The 16,673-nt window shown below is 39.1% G+C and overlaps 2 protein-coding genes across 4 annotated transcripts in view; both read right to left on the bottom strand.

Moving 5' to 3' along the window:
- The window catches only part of zmynd11 (zinc finger, MYND-type containing 11), a 28,021-nt gene extending 19,362 nt beyond the window's left edge, over positions 1 to 8,659 (bottom strand). For both annotated transcript variants that reach the window (XM_008434733.2, XM_008434734.2), the window contains exons 1-3: positions 8,473 to 8,659; positions 4,490 to 4,625; positions 118 to 277 (exon numbers count right to left, since the gene is read on the bottom strand). In XM_008434733.2, the coding sequence (XP_008432955.1) occupies positions 118 to 277; positions 4,490 to 4,620 (291 nt within the window). In that variant the 5' untranslated portion in view covers positions 4,621 to 4,625; positions 8,473 to 8,659. The remainder of the gene's footprint in view (positions 1 to 117; positions 278 to 4,489; positions 4,626 to 8,472) is intronic.
- Positions 8,660 to 13,487: 4,828 nt separating this feature from the next.
- Positions 13,488 to 16,673, bottom strand: part of LOC103480016 (tripartite motif-containing protein 16-like) — an 18,449-nt gene continuing 15,263 nt past the window's right edge. Inside the window, exon 3 of one of the 2 annotated variants that reach the window (XM_017309952.1) lies at positions 13,488 to 14,516. In XM_017309952.1, coding sequence (XP_017165441.1) covers positions 13,755 to 14,516 — 762 coding nt within the window. In that variant the 3' untranslated portion in view covers positions 13,488 to 13,754. The remainder of the gene's footprint in view (positions 14,517 to 16,673) is intronic. The other variant, XM_008434750.2, reaches the window with a different exon arrangement.

Genomic DNA, 16,673 nt, shown 5'->3' with positions numbered 1-16,673 from the left:
ACGTGTAAACGGAAATGCACGTTAACAAATAAACAGAATAAGTAAAATGTGTTTTTTTTCTATCATTTTGTACATTTTTGCCCCCGGTGACCTCCAGGATCCGGTTTGTGGACTCACCATCTCGTCTCCAGGCAGCCAGTAGCCCTCCTGCTCGATGCCGGCCTTGGAGCCCTTGCAGCCGACGGTGAGCGTCTCCACCACCAGCCCGTCCTTCACCGCCAGGCTCAGCTGCCGCGCCGTCTCCTTTGGGTGCATGCCGAACACCCGGCTCAGGTACCTGCAGAGGACAGAGCCAAGAAAAGGCCTTCAAGGTGCTGATGCCTCGAAGGCGGGGCTAAGTCCAGCCAGGCGTTTTCAACAGGATGCCAAGGAGGTTAAAGGATTTCTCAAACATGCAAGAAAGAATCAAGGCAACATGAGGGAATAACATGATGTAAAGCTAACAAAAAAAGTTACATTTTACATGATTCTGCACCTTTAAAAGAAATGAATACAAGTTTTGAGATTGAAATGTTGAGGCCGCTGCATGTGGGTCGCTCTCTTTGCAGATTAACAAAAGGGTCTATCCAAAGCCTGCTTTTCAGTAAAAGTTGCTAAATGTTTGTGGTCCTACTAACTGCTACATCAAGTAAAAAAACTACTTTGTGTTGTGCCTAAAAATTTTCCATTTTAAGATTTTATTAGTGGAAATCCTGCTCTAAAAAATGAAACAGTATCCATGTGGTGGGTCAGATTTGTGTCATTCTGAATCCTCTAAGAAATCATTGCAAGGACCACAAACGGGCCCCTCGCCGCGCTTTGAACACCTCCGTTTCATCCTTTAGGAAAAAAATGTGATTTGTGATATTTTGGAAACCTCAGAGTTATGAGAAGAGAGAGTAAAAAGTTGGTAGAGCGCATCAGCTGGATTAGAGGAGTCATAAATATACAACATGTTCTTTCAGCTTCAAAATTTTACGTGCAACTTCTCTCTCATTTTTCTAACAACGTTTCTGCTGCACAGCTGAACCTTAAATTCTCCTCTGACTCCTGCAGCTGCCTGCTGACTTGCAGGGAACCTCGGTGTGAAAGGTCACGAACCCTCCGCTGTGGCCTTGAGCCGGAAGGTCGCCGTCTCTGTTCGGTCGTTAACAACGTGAGAAAAGAGCGGAGCGAGCCTCACGGCCGAACCCGGGTCAGCCAAGATTACAGAACGAAACGGTCCGAACGTCAGGAAGCACCGGGAAACGATTCAACCCATTAAACAGGTGAAGTCTGATCGTTTCCTGCAAGCAGCCGATTATCACAGAACCAGAAATAAACCAGCCAGACTCTGGATCGCCTGCTGTAAACGTGTGTTTGTTGAGTTTACGTATCGCTTCAGGGATTCACGTTGTTTTATCGATCATCTTCACATTAAATGTTGCATTAACTGCATTTAATCGAATGAATTACCAAATGGAAAAAATCAAAGCAGAGTTTCGTGTTTTGTCAGGACTTCGGACGATACAAAGTTAAAGTTTTATCACAATATTTTGTGACAGTATTGTACTAGCATAAAAGTGACAATATTAACAATTTATTACTTCTTTTTATGTAACTTTTGGTGTGACACAGCTCCACAAATCCTCCTCTTAACATCTGATGATAAACTTCTTTCGGCCAACAGGAACTACATTTAACCATATTTTTATAATGTTTTAATATCTACTGATGCTCTCAATGAAAAAGGAAAAAAAATGGAAAAAGTGGTAAGATTAACAATCCCAAAAATACAGACAATTTTGGGAGGTTTTAAACATCATTAATCTAAATTTATTGTGACAAGAATGAATTTTAATTCTTAAACTGCAAAAACGCAAAATCTTACCGAGTATCTTTTGTCTCGTTTCTAAACCAAATATCTTCGTAAACGTAAAAAAAAGAAAACTAACTTACAAGTAACTGTTCAGGAACATATAGGAGCTTGTTTTAAGTAAATAATTCATTAATATTGATGAAAAAGTTCTAGTTTCACTGGCAGATTATTTCAAAAGAGGAAAATGTTTTGTTACAAGTAAAATAATCTGCCAAAGGAACTAGAACATTTTCACCAATATTAAGTAATTATTGACTTAAAATAAGCTCCTATATGTGGCTGAAAGTGTAGTTTTAAGTTGGTCCACTTGAAATAAGACAAAACCAAGATATTAGCACTAGAAAAATACTTGGTAAGATTTTGTGTTTTTACAGTGTCTCTTGAGAAACGGTACGATAAATGCCCACCCCTAAACTAAACACGAAAACAAAAACATATTTGTTTCATTTAACAGCATAAAAACCTGTATTCGTGCTCTTCTTCTCAATAAAAAAACCCGGCAGGATATCTGCAGGTAACTGAACCTTTTTGGTAATAAATAACTAATTGATCTGAAGCTGTTTGGTTGGCTAGCTGGTTAATCATTCTCCCACCGCCGCCCGTCGCCCTCGGTTCCCCCAGAGCCGACGTAATCACCGCCACCTCGCCAGCCGCTGAGCTCACGCTCAAATTAAGCTGCAGAGGGGCGAGACAGGGTGGAGGCCGAGAGAAAGAGAGAGAGAGAAAGAAAGAGAGAGAGAGGAGCTATCCGTTGCACGCCGCTGCGTACTGTTGCCATGACAACAGCCACTCTCCGCCGACACTCATTTGGCGAGCGGCCAGCTCCCAAGGTGCTCGCCAACTTGCTGAAAGCGTTTGGTTTGGTCTGCAGCAGAGGAGCTGTTCATTAATCTGGACGCTGAGCCATAAAGCATCAGAGCGGCGGAGGATCATCAACCCGCCACTGAGGGATGGAGGAGTGATGCATTATGGGATGGATGAGCCTCGTGTCAGCAGCGCAGCAACAAGTATTGATCACCGTTTTAGTGGCTTCTTTGTCTCATGTTTTTAACCTCATGTTGCCAAGAGAAGGAAAAAGTTAACCAACCAGAAGCAGCTTTTTGGGGGGATTTTGTGGAAAATCCTCTTGTTACCTTTTAAAAGCTTTGATAACTGGACTCTGACCTTCAGAGTCAGATAAAGTCGGCCTTCTATCGCCTGAAGAACATTTCCAGGATTGAATAACTAATGTCCCAGCAAGATCTAGAGAAACTCATCCATGCATTTATCTTTAGTCGCATTGATTCCTGCAACAGCTTCTTCACAGGTCTGCCTGAGGAAAAGAACTTTTCACTAAACCCAGGAAGATGGAGCACGTCACACCAACTCTGAAGACGTTAAAATGCTGCTGTGTGTTTATAAATCACTGAACGGTTCAGCACCAAAATGCATTAAAGATCTGCTGTTGTGTCGACCATCCAGATCATTCAGGTCTGCAGGGTTTGCTCCACACATCTGGAACAAACGTCCAGAAAACTGCAAAACGGCTGAAACGCTGAGTTCATTTAAATCAAGGCTAAAAACCCACCTGTTCAGAGATGCTTCTAGTGGTTTTAAATTGACCAGCATATGATTTTGATGTTTTTATGATGTAAAGCACCTTGAAATGTTCTGTACAAATCAACTTGACTGGAGAAAAAGAAAATCCATCTTTAAAGCCAGGAGAAGCAGCATAAAGGCCATCTCTCCATGTGTAACAGAATAAATCCAGAATGTTTCTGAAATAAAACAAACTGTCAGATTTAAAAAGAACCACAGTTTTTTTAATTGTCTGATTCAGGAAATTATCTTTATTGACATTAATCACCTTTTATTGGACATATCTCGACTAATTTTTTAATTAATGTAAATTAGAGAGATGTATGATTTTAGGATTTTACCGTTACCTAGTAATGTTTCTTCCACTCCATTAGCTCCAACATTATTTAATATTTTTCCAAACATGATGGTAATTTTGCCTGTGACAAGTGCAATTTGATATACCGTGCAGCTCTAATGTAAATTATTAATTTAAGCCATGTTTCTTCAGCAATAAATTGACATTAAACACTGCAAAGAAAGATCTGTATCCAATACAGGAACATCTAAAATAATAATACTGTGGAAGAAGTTTAATATTAAAGAAAGTAATATATGGATTCAACAGAGTAACACACTTCAAGACTTTATTTTCTGTAACTTTGATGATTGCTGCTCATGGAAAATTATTTTTATAAGATCCTATGTTGGGTGACAACAAACACCAAACTCTTCCAACATTTGCAGTCTTTCTTGTCCTTCATTAAAGTTTTACAATCTAAAACCTGTGCAGAACATTCAATGCAAATAAAATCTATATCAACGGACCAACACTTTTAAAGTTTTAAATATGATTAAAAGTTGGATCTAGAAGGCGAAAGCGCCGCTAATCCACTGTTTAGTCAAGTTCTAGCTGCTCCGTGTTTCTTTGTCAAAGACCATAAACTCTTCCAGCTGCTGCAACGATCAACTAAAATTCAAAGTTCTGAAGTTTGATGCTTACAGATTCGGTAGAAATAAAATTGCTCAAGCAAATAAAAATAAAAAAAAAGAAAGAATCCGCTCCACAAGCCAGCGTATCTGCGATGAACTCACTTGGAGATCCGGTCCATGTTTGCGATTTGTTTCTGGTTCCGAATGACTTCGATGGCTTCCCACACGTACTGGACCACCTTAGGATCCGCCTGCCTCTTCCTCACCACACGGGACATGATCTCCTTATTCATCACAGCTTTAAGAAAAACAAAAAACAGAATCAGTTCAAGCTATTGAGTGATTTTAGGTCAGAATTGGCAAAAACAACGAAAAGGAAACCATGTTTCTGAGAGTAAGAGGGCCAACAATAAGGAAGGAAACAGATGATTCTGTTTTGGCATAAAAATTATTCACATTCTGGGTTTTAAGCACAACTAATGGGCTGCAGGACAAAGACACATAAGCTGCATTTCCATTACAAATGTGCACAAATCTTTGTTGATATTCTGACGTCATAAAAACATTAATTTGTAACTGGAGTGTTTCCATGAAATAAGAAACGTAATTAAAAATTACATGTGAATAAAAAAGTTCACACTATAAAAAAATACCAAGCTGTCATTCTCCAACCACTTCCTGTCTTGTTCTTTGTAGTTTTCACCAGTGGAAACACCTTGTTGTTGATCATGTGACTCATGATGCGAATAAGTGTTTCCATCAGTTTTGCTAAATAAACCAATTTCCATACAACCATAAAGCCACTTCATCACAGTGCCAAAACTCAAAGACATTAGTTTTTATTTTCTTTTTTATAAATTGGCATTTCCATTATGCAAATTTATTTTCAACCTGTCAAATTTTGACATGTTTAAAGCTTTATTTTAGTCATTAAATCCCCACAAAAACTGAATTCTTCTTCTCACCCCAAGAAATCTAACAGAAATGTTACAGCCTGATGTTTCAGCTTCTTTAATGAGTTCAAATTAAATAAAAGTACAAACAACAGATAAGCTTCAGGCACAATCAACTGTTTGTTTCTAGTCTGAAACAAAGTGGCCCTAATAGGCCTAAAAGTGTATTTTATACAAGATTACAATACAGAGTGGATCTAAAAATATAAGAACAATGCACACTGCTGTTAAAATGCCACCATTTTAAAGCGGAAAATAAAGTAAATTTATTTTTCTGGCTTTGTAGAGACGACAGTCTCTTCTTGAGTCGATGCTTTGGGATACGGCAGGATGATAAAAGCTTTTTCAGACAAAGAAAAACATCCTAGCGCTGATTGATTTAGCAAAAATACCTTCATGTTTCCAAAAAGCAAGTAGGGAAACATTTAATGGTCTAAAACCAAATGAAGAGGAACTTCTATAAATCTGACTCATGACTTAAAGCTCAGAAGTGGCCTAACTAAAGCCCAGTAGATCTGATGTGATTTGATAGCAGCTGAGTTGTCCTCAAGTTCAGACAAATTTTAAGTATTTTTCCAAAGAGGAGTTTAGTAGGACTCACATTAATGCAATATTTCATTTTTCCCCTGAACTGACTAAATAAAATGTACAGGTTTTGTCCCAACAGGAATACGTTCACTTTTATCTCAACTTTACATAAAAACAAATCCTTTTTAATCCGTTTTTCTCCACAGCAGGCGCGCATTACACCGAAAAAGAGTCCATTTGTACAGAAACGGTTCTCAGCAGAACTTCCTTCCTGTGCTGCAGAGGGCTGACCTAACCCAGTATCTTAAGAAATTCAAATCCAATTTCATGCAACGCTCCTCTAAACCATCCATGAAACCAAAGATGTCACTTCCATAAATCTCAGCCACAAGCTGCACATGGTTAAAGCGTCTGATTGCCCTGAAGAGCAGCGAGCCTCAGTGGAGATGTTTAACAGAGCAGGAGGCAGCGACAGGCGTCAACAACATCCTCACACTTTCTGTCAAGGAAACACAAACTACGGTTTACAGAGACGAAAAACAACATCTGAGGTTAGGAGACAACCAGTTTAAAGCAAAATAAGCTACTAAAGTCTAATTATAACATGGAAAGTGTGATATTTTTTACATTTTGTGCAAATTTTAATCTAGAATGTCTTTAACGGAGAAACTATTTTAAAGTTACTGAATCCAATCATCTCACTAGAGAGGCTTAGGAATGATTTCCACAAAAACTAATATAGATTAAAATATAAGAGACTATTTTTCATAATAACAACAATAGCATGTATGAGTTTTAGCAAAATAAGCACCGGTAACCGCTGTTATGTTTGGGAAACAGTGGACAAGATTCTGACAAACATATTATTTAGAAAATACATTATTGTGCGGCAAATTTCTACAACTGACTCAAGTTTTTGCCATTTCAAAATTATATAAAATAATGCAGAATTTTTCTTATAATGAAGTTAGAAAGAAGATGCAGCGACTGAAAAAAAAAACTTTTTATCAAAGTTAAATGAAGGCGAAAAGATTTAATGTGACCAAATGAGAATCATCCGACTCAGTTATCTATTTCTGATAACTGCAGTGTTTTTTTATGTCATCATCTTGTAAAGTATATTATTATTATTTTTTTTTTAGCACCTTTTGATATTTAAAGCTGCTGTTGCACTTGTATTTCCACTGTGTGGAACAATAAGGGATATTTCTGTTCTATTTGTCTAAATACAGCAAGAGTTTTTTGGATTAAACTGCCTGCCACACAGACTGGTTGAGGTCTACCAATGCAGAAAATTTGGGTTAAGAAATCAGAACAAACAAGACATCAATCAAATTACTTTCAAAATTGACACCAAGGAGCCAAGAAGCATTTTGTAGGAATCATTTAACCAACTTTTCTTTTAGCTCATAATTGACTAAAACCGTAATAAAGCATGTGACAACTTGGTGTAGCCAAAGAGTCGCATGAAAAACAGAGATGAATTGATCCTAAGTGAGTACAACAGAGGAAGGATGGATGAATAATGATTAGAAAAACAGGACAGGTGGGTGGATGTACAGAAGCGTGAAGGGATAAATGGATGGATGCATAAACAGACAGATGGATTTATGATGTGGTGCCGTTCCAAGAAGGTCTTGGGTCTGAAAATGAATGGCTGAATGATGTGTCTTTTCTACAACAGAATGATAACAGAGTAATGTGTTGGAATAAAAGTATTTTCCATGCTTTGCTTTTTTTCCATCTTATCAAACCCACACTTTTCTAGCCTGTGTTTGGAAGCATGCGCTTAAAACGGGTTTGATTTTTCATTTGATCCAACAAAACAACTAAATGACCCCTACGGAAACATTACCAGGTTTTTATTGATGACAGAAATGACTCTCATTGACTCCCAATCATCAGAGATATTCTGTTCAACCAGTCCTGCTGTCTGTCAGCGTTAAGTGTGCAGCTGCAGGTACAGAGTTTGGCACCACAGTGACCATTAAACCCGCCAACAGCGAGATTGATGATGTTATTTACACCAACTGACGCCTTCTGGGACCGCAAACCTCGGCGGTTTGATATAAAACTGTGACATAAAACCAAATTATGAACATTTTTCCTCGACAACAGTCATCACTTGAACCCCTGGCAACAAAGAGGCAGCTGCGGAGGCCATTAAAAAGCTCGGTGTAGCTTCTGCTAGCCAGTTAACCAACGCCTGAAATACGAATAGTCACGACAAATATATACTAGTGAATGAATAGTTAAATTCCCCGTGTTGCGGATATAAACAATGACACAAAGTGGCCTCAAATAATGACAATGTTAAAGGACCAGCAACGTTTTTCCAGTGAGTTTTTTTATATTTTTGTTAGCCAAGCTAAACTGATATGTAGCACTGTTAGCCGCTTAAGCTAACAAACTTATCAGCAAACGTTGCCAAAATGTATAACCAATGGAAAGAGATGGACATGTTTAAGGAATATACTCGGAGTAGTTTGTTGTCACAAAATTCCCTCGTATAGAAATGTGCTAACTTGATTTGCTTTAGAGATCCCCGTGTGCACAATCCTTCATGCTAAGCTAACGGTGCTAGCGCCTGTAGCTGCTGTCTGTCTGGTCGCGCAGTGTTTGAGTCACTGAGCCATTTTTCACCACAATGATCACCAAACTCACCTTCGCCACGGACAGTGGCACTAACACACGGTGCAGCTGACAAAAAAAAATCCCAGAAGGATGGAACACCAGGCAGCTTACATCAGTATTTCTGGCTCACCGGGCTGAAGATGGTGCTTTTTGTCCAGTTTGCCACCGTTACAGCAGCGCTGGGGTTGGGAGGTAAACACAGAGAGGAGCAGGTGAGCTGCAGGGAGACCTCTAGTGGTGGAACAGCGTAAATATTTTATGGCTTAATATGTGCATATTGAGCCATATAATACCAAATATCATGTGGTTATGATTCACAGCACAATTCTACTGTTTTTACAAAGCCCTCTGATCAATTCAGTTCTGTCTAGCACCTCAGGACACTTTTCACAATAAGCAGTTATAAATAAACTATAATGTTCCTAATAATATTCACTTAATGATTAATCCTACCTGTCCAATCCTACCACAGCTCATGGCTGCTTGGTGCTGCATCTTTATTCTGACGGTTAGACAATTATGGGACATCGCATCATAAAAATATTTAAATTATGCAAAGTTATGTTATATGCCACAATGTCACACAATTCATAACTTGTTGCTTTTTGATTGGTTTTCCTTACACAGTAACTCTGTCAAAAATGTAATTTTATTTACAATGATTAAAAACGCATTCATTCTATAATGAATCAATAATAAACAATCACATGTAATAATACAACCTTCCTGTAGAGGACAGTGTCCCATCACCAGTAGAGAAACAGTGAAGCAACAGGACAGCTTTATTTTGAAGTTTCTTCAAGACGTGAAATCAGCTCAAGACCACAGTGAGGAAATATCTGTTGCCTCATGTGTGTCAAGACTAAAAAAAATGTGTTCAAACAAGAACAGGATCAAAGAACTGGTTTAACATTTTCAACATTTGGAACCATTTCTCATTTTAGTTCGCAATCTTTGCTGCCAATAGAGTATAGAGTCAGGAAATGAACAAACCAATCAGAATCATAACATCAGATCTGAAGACAAGCAAGTGCTGACAATATCTGACTATTAACTTCTGAGCAGTTTTGACATAAAACAGCGATGATCAAGAAAATAATGATGCAGGGTTACACATTATTTTAACCCTGCAGGACTAATAGAGTTCTGTGAGCTCAGCAAAAACTCAAGCCAGCAGCGGATGAGTGAATCTGCTCTGGACTCTGTGAACTAACTTACAAGTAACCATTCAGTGAGATATAGGACTTTGTTTTAAGTAAATGATTCCTTAATATTAACAAAACATGATTTTGGAAAATTATGTCAATTACAAAAAGAAAAAAATGTCTTGTTACAAATAATCTGCCAATGGAGCTAATGGATTTTCATCAAGATTACGCAATTATTGACTTAAAACAAGCCCCCATGTCGGGCTGAAAATTTACCAGTAAGTTAGTTTTCTCTTGTTTCAAGTATACTAAGATATAAATACTAGAAATTAGACACTTGGTAAGATTATTCAGTCACCAGGTGAACAGGAAGCTCCTGTAAAATCCTCCCTCTTTTCTACAAAGGTGCTGGCCTATGGAGTACCAGTCAGGTCTCCTGTTGGGGATTTCCAAACTCTTTGGGTGTTTCTGTTTCAAACTTTCACTCACTAGCCAAGGTGTGAGAGTTTATGCATTATGCATCACATCTCAGCTGGACTGACTGGACTGACTGCCCTCTTCTGGACAGAGGGATTTCAGGTTGTTCCAGGAATCTGCTGCAGAAACTTCCCCAAACAGGACACCTCCCCGTGTGGAACCTCTGAGGCTTCATAGGATTGTTCATACAAAGCAAGCATTCAGAATAAAATATGTTAATAAAAACTTTAAAGAGGCTTGACGAGACACACCAGTCTGTCATGTAGACATAGAGTTTAGTTCCATTATTTTATTTTTCCAGAACAGGCATTTCAAAGATTCAAAGCAACATAAAATACATAGACAATGTTAAAAACAGACTATATACACAAGCACCAATGAAAGACAGGAAACCCTGCATGCCAACACTCATGTTTATCTCTTACAGCATTTCTCTGACTGGAATAGCAGACATATTTCCTCCATATCTTCCTTGTCTCACAGTAGGTCCAGTCTGTTCGCATATTTCTTTACCCATCCCTCCTTCAGATATAAATATGGGTGTACCAACAAAAGCTGACAGATAATAGTTTCAGTTTGTTTTAATGACGTGAAGCTGAAACAGTGACTGTCACTGAGAGGAGAAATGGCAGAACAGGCAGTTCAGATGGACCGAAACACCTTCAACTGTTCGATCTGTTTGGATCTACTGACCGAGCCGGTGACTATTCCCTGTGGACACAGCTACTGTATGAACTGCATTGTGGGTCACTGGAATGAAGGAGTCTACAGCTGCCCGCAGTGCAGGAAAACGTTTACACCGAGGCCTGTCCTGGTGAAAAACATCATATTAGCAGCTGCAGTGGAGCAGCTGACGAACAATCGACACCAAGCTGCTGCTGCTCCTGCTGCTGCTCCTGCTGATCCCCGCTATGCTGGACCTGACGATGTGGCCTGTGATTTCTGCTCTGGAAGACAGCTGAAAGCCATCAAGTCCTGTTTAATCTGTCAGGCCACTTACTGTGAGGAACATCTGGAGCCTCATTATGAAGATTTCTATCTAGAGAATCACATTCTGGTGGAGCCGTTCAAGAACCTCCATCAGAAATCTTCTTCAGCAGACGTCCTACACAGTCTGTTATGGCCTGAGATTGAACTCTACACTGATCACTGTATTTTACTGTCAGAACCAGAACCAAAGACCAGAGCGGACTTCTTAAAATATTTACGTGAAATCACACTGGACCCAAACACAGCACACCCTCAGCTGGTACTATCGGAGGGGAACAGGAAGGTCACTTTTGCACGTCGACAACAACAATGGCGCATCAGTCACCCAGACAGATTCACTGAATGGTTTCAGGTTCTGAGCAGAGAGAGTCTGACTGGACGTTGCTACTGGGAGGTGGAGTGGAGAGGGAAGGGAGTTTCTGTAGCAGTCGCATACAAGAACATCAGCAGAGCAGAAGGTGTGAATGAATGTGGATTTGGACATAATGATAAATCCTGGGCTTTCCTTTTTGAGATAAGTAGCAATTCATTTTGGTACAACAACATCAAAACCCCCATCTCAGGTCCAGTTTCCTTCAGAGTCGGAGTGTACCTGGACCACAGAGCAGGTATTCTGTCCTTCTACAGCGTCTCTGAATCCATGACTCTGATCCACAGAGTCCAGACCAGATTCATTGAACCGCTGCTGGCTGGAGTTAGGATGTACAACACGGCACTTTCTGCTGAGTTCTGTGAACCCATAGAAACATTATTAACTTAAATCTCTTCACTTTTTTGTTGTTCATTAACAAATGCACCAAAATGAGTTTATTCTGAAATTTATGTGCAGACAGTTTTTTTTACGTATTCATGTTGAAAATAGTTAAACCAGCTAATCATTTTTTATTTCGTTGAGCCCTGACACACATGAAACAACAGATATTGTCTAATTAATCTGTCAGGCTGCTGACAGATTTTGTTTGTATTTTCTTTTAACTCATGTAAAGCACTTTGAATTGTACGGAAGAGGATTAGGGCCACTGGAAAAAAAAAAACAGTTCTGACTTTAATCTCAGAATTCTGAGAATAAAGTCAGAATTCTGATATTAAAGTCAGAATTCTAAGTTTAAAGTCAGAATTCTGAGAAAAAAGGTCAGAATTCTGAGTTTAAAGTCAGAATTCTGACTTTAATCTCAGAATTCTGACTTTTTCTCAGAATTCTGAGTTTAAAGTCAGAATTCTGACTTTAATCTCAGAATTCTGATTTCAATCTCAGAATTCTGAGAAAAAGTCAGAATTCTGACTTTAATCTCAGAATTCTGACTTCAATCTCAGAATTCTGAGAAAAAGTCAGAATTCTGAGATTAAAGTCAGAACTGTTTTTTTTTTCCAGTAGCCCTAATCCTCTTCCGTAGAATTGCCTTATTGCTGAAAATGTGCTATATAAATAAAATTACCTTACCTTAATTATAGATATGAGTTTATTTTATGTGTTGTGTTCTTGATTTTTATTTTTTATTTTTTGTGGTAAACAGAATAAAACTCACGTAGTTTCATTCTAGATCTCTCTGTGATGGCACACTGCCACCTACAGGATAGTTGTGTTATTACAAGACACTGAATCCAATAATTGTTACTATGGATTAAAGATAACTTCTCGCAGATTTCTGTTATACCTTCATTAATATTAGCTATGAATTTCTTCTGGATCACCATAAATAAACTTCCTATTTGTCTAATTCTTTGTGAGATTTTGTGAACATGTATTCAATAATTTAGCAGCAAACAGAGTTTTTGAATTCAAAATGTTAATTTTGTGATCTTTCATTGTATAAATCAATACTATTCATACTTACACTAATTAAAGTTTGTCTTCTTTTGTAATATTACTTGTTAAACTTTTCACTTAATATGATGATAAATACTAATCTGGTCTCTAAAGAGTTACAGGGTGTGTTGGAGTTAAAGAACTCCAGATTTAATATAATTACAAAATACATTTTCTTAATGAATCATCTCATCTAAAATATTTTCAGTCTTAAAAGGCTGAAATGTTCTGGTTCTGTCTGATGATGGTCGAGGATCAACATGAATCATGTAAAAGTCCTGAAGGGAAAGTTTGTTTCCAGAAGACTGAAATTCCCTCTCTGTAGCTCAGTTTTTGTTTCTCTGTATGGTGGAAATTAATACTTTAATTTGTGTAAATGGAGGCAGTTCAGGCTGAAACAAGAGGAGTTGGAGCTGCACAATGTTAGGAGATCCTGGAAATCTGATCCAGGTTTTTATATTTACAGTACAGAAAACACACCAATACAGAAAGTATCAAATAAGAATTTTATTTAGAGATTAAAAACACAGATTCATTCAATGTAAGTAAAAATAATGACGCAATAATAAATAATTTCTCTACGTCATGTACACAATTGTCCTGTAGAGGGCAGCACAGCTAAACTCTGCGCCACTACGGCAGAGTTCATGACTGTTTCATTCTCATTTGTCCACAATCTTTTGTGCTAAAAGCAACAATCATAGGCATTCTTGTGCTGATCATCTTGAGGAACGTCAAGAAATGAACAGATTCAACAAAACCAGAACATCAGATTTTAAGAAAAACAATGGTCGTCTATTCAGTCTATTGATTTCTGAGCACTTTAGACATAAACTCACAATGATCATGAAAAACAAAAACAACAAAAATCAAACTTTAGTAGATCTTGACTACTTGGGTTTCCAAAACTTTGCCAAACCTCCAGGAAACACAGAAACTCCAGCGTGTAGCGGCCGAGTGAATGTGGTCTGGACTCTGTGGATCAGAGTCATGGTTTTAGAGACTCTGTAGAAGGACAGAATACCTGCTCTGTGGTCCAGGTACACTCCGACTCTGGAGGAAACTGGACCTGAGACAGGGGTCCAGATGTTGTTGTGACCAAATTTAGAGGTATTTTTATAATAAGAAAATGCCCAGGATTTGTCATTATATCCAAATCTACATTCATTCCCACTTCCTGCTCTGCTGATGTTCTTGTATGCGACTGCTACAAAAACCCCTAAACCGCTCCACTCCACCTCCCAGTAVCAACGTCHAGTCAGACTCTCTCTACTCAGAGCCTCAATGAAGTGAGTGAATCTSTCTGGGTGACTGGGATAAAACTGAYRYYGATYCATYMMYGTMACCTTCCTGTTCCCMYCTGAYAGWRCCAKMWTWWTGTKARCYGTGTTTGGATCCATTGTGATTTCACKTGAATACTTTAAGAATCCAGTTCTGCTCTTTGGTTCTGGTTCTGACAGTAGAACATCCACCTCATAGATTTTCAGTGAGATGTTTGTCCATGTGTCTCTCAGGACGTCCTGTAGTTCATCTATGAGCTCTGACACAGCTGCTGTCACGTCCTCAAAGTGTCTCAGAGGACGGATGTTGATGCTGGATGAGTGTGTCGACTCCCTGAGTGCTGGCAGTGAGGGGTAGTTGAGGAGAAACTGGTTGTGATCCTCTGTGTGTGAGAGCTGCTCCAGCTCAGCGTCTTTCCTCTTCAGCTCACTGATCTCCTGCTCCAGCTTCTCCTGAACATCTTTGACTCGACTCACTTCAGTTTCCTGCTGGGATCTGATCTGCTGCTTCACCTCAGAGCTTCTTTTCTGGAGGAGACGGATCAGCTCAGTGAAGATCTTCTCACTGTCCTCCACTGTTTTATCAGCAGAGTGATTGATGGCCTCCACCTCCTGWTGAAGCAGCTTCACATCTTTCTCTCTGTCCTGGATTCTCTGCTGGATGTTTCCTCATCTCTCCTTCAGCTCTCTCTGCCTCTCAGTCCTTTCTGCTGCAGCTGACACTGTGTCATGACCTTTATGTTCATCTACGGAGCAGATGTTCTCCTGGAGGTTCTTGGACGGCTCCACCAGCTTGTGTTTCTTTAAAGGAGCAACATCATAATGAGGCTGAAGGTGTTTCTCACAATAAGAGGCCAGACAGAATAGACAGGACTTGATGGCTTTCAGTCGTCTTCCAGTGCAGAAATCACAGGCCACATCTTCAGGTCCAGCATAGCGGTGATAAGCAGGAGCAGCTGGGAGTCCAGTTTTCTTCAGCTCTTCTATTAAATCAGCTAACATGATGTTTTTCTCCAGATCAGGCCTCGGTGTGAAGGTTTTTCTGCACTGAGGGCAGCTGTAGACCCCTTTCTGATCCTCTTGATCCCAGTGTCTCTTAATGCATTTGAGACAGTAGCTGTGTCCACATGGAATCGTCACTGGATCCTTCAGTAGATCCAAACAGATCGAACAAGAGAAAGTTTCTTGGTCCAGCTGAACTGCTTGCTGCGCCATTTCTGCTCTCAGTCGCAGCGTCTGTGTGAGTTCCACTTTCTGAAAACAGAAACATGATTGAGCTCTGATCTTTGAGTCAGGTTTCAGTGCAGAGGGGCTGCAGCCAATCAGCTTTCGCCTTCTGCAGCTGTTGGCTGCCCAACAGCTGCAGAAGGCGAATGTGTTGGAGTTAAAGTATCAGGATGAAACTTCAGATTTACATTGTCTTTATGAATAATTTCATCCAAAATATTTTCAGTCCTAAAAGGCTGAAATGTTCTGGTTCTGTCTGATGATGACTGAGGATCATTACGAATCATATAAAAGTCCTGAAGGGAGAGTTGGTTTCCAGAAGACTGATATTCCCCCACCGAAACTCACAATGTTCATTTTTCTTAATGCTGGACATGACAATGATGTTTTAAAGGTAATGAGTGTGCTTACTATTTAATAATTAAATTAACTTGACTGGAAGCAGTTCAGGCTGGAACATGAGGAGTTGAAGTTGAACAGATTTGAAGTGAGGAGATCCTATAAGTCTGGATTCAGTTTTTTATATTTACAGTACAGAAAAAACACAAATACACAAAGAATCAAGTAAGAATTTTATTTAGTGACTAAAAACACAGATTAATTCTATGTAAGTAATAATAATGAAGCAATAATAAACAATTTCTCTATGTCATGTAACACCACAATTGTCCTGTAGAGGGCAGCATCCCGCCAAAACCACAGCTAAACTGCACCACGACGGCAGAGTTCATGACTGTTTTATTCTGATTTGTCCACAATCTTTTGTGTTAAAAGCAACAATCATAGGCATTCCTATCTTCCTCATCTTAAAGAGGAACGTCAAGAAATCAACAAAACAAAATGGATTCAACAAAACCAGAACATCAGATTATAAGAAAATCAAGTGCAATCTGCCTATTGATTTTTGAGACAACAATGATCAAGAAAAAAAATGATCTGGAGAAACAAAAACCATAACCTTTAGTAGATTTTTACTATTTGGGTTTACAGAACTCTGCAGAACCTCCAGGAAACACAGAAACTCCAGCATGAAGCGGCTCAGTGAATGTGGTCTGGATTCTGTGGATCAGAGTCATGGATTCAGAGACTCTGTAGAAGGACAGAATACCTGCTCTGTGGTCCAGGTACACTCCGACTCTGGAGGAAACTGGACTTGAAACGGAGGTCCAGATGTTGTTGTGACCAAATTTAGAAGTATTTTTATGAGAAGAAAATGCCCAGGATTTGTCATTATATCCAAATCTACATTCATTCCCACTTCCTGCTCTGCTGATGTTCTTGTATGCGACTGCTACAAAAACC

Source organism: Poecilia reticulata, linkage group LG17 (assembly GCF_000633615.1).
Source record: "Poecilia reticulata strain Guanapo linkage group LG17, Guppy_female_1.0+MT, whole genome shotgun sequence".
NCBI classification, from domain to species: domain Eukaryota; kingdom Metazoa; phylum Chordata; class Actinopteri; order Cyprinodontiformes; family Poeciliidae; genus Poecilia; species Poecilia reticulata.
The sequence above is the reverse complement of the archived record's forward strand: the minus strand, read 5'-3'. Positions and strand labels throughout refer to the sequence as shown.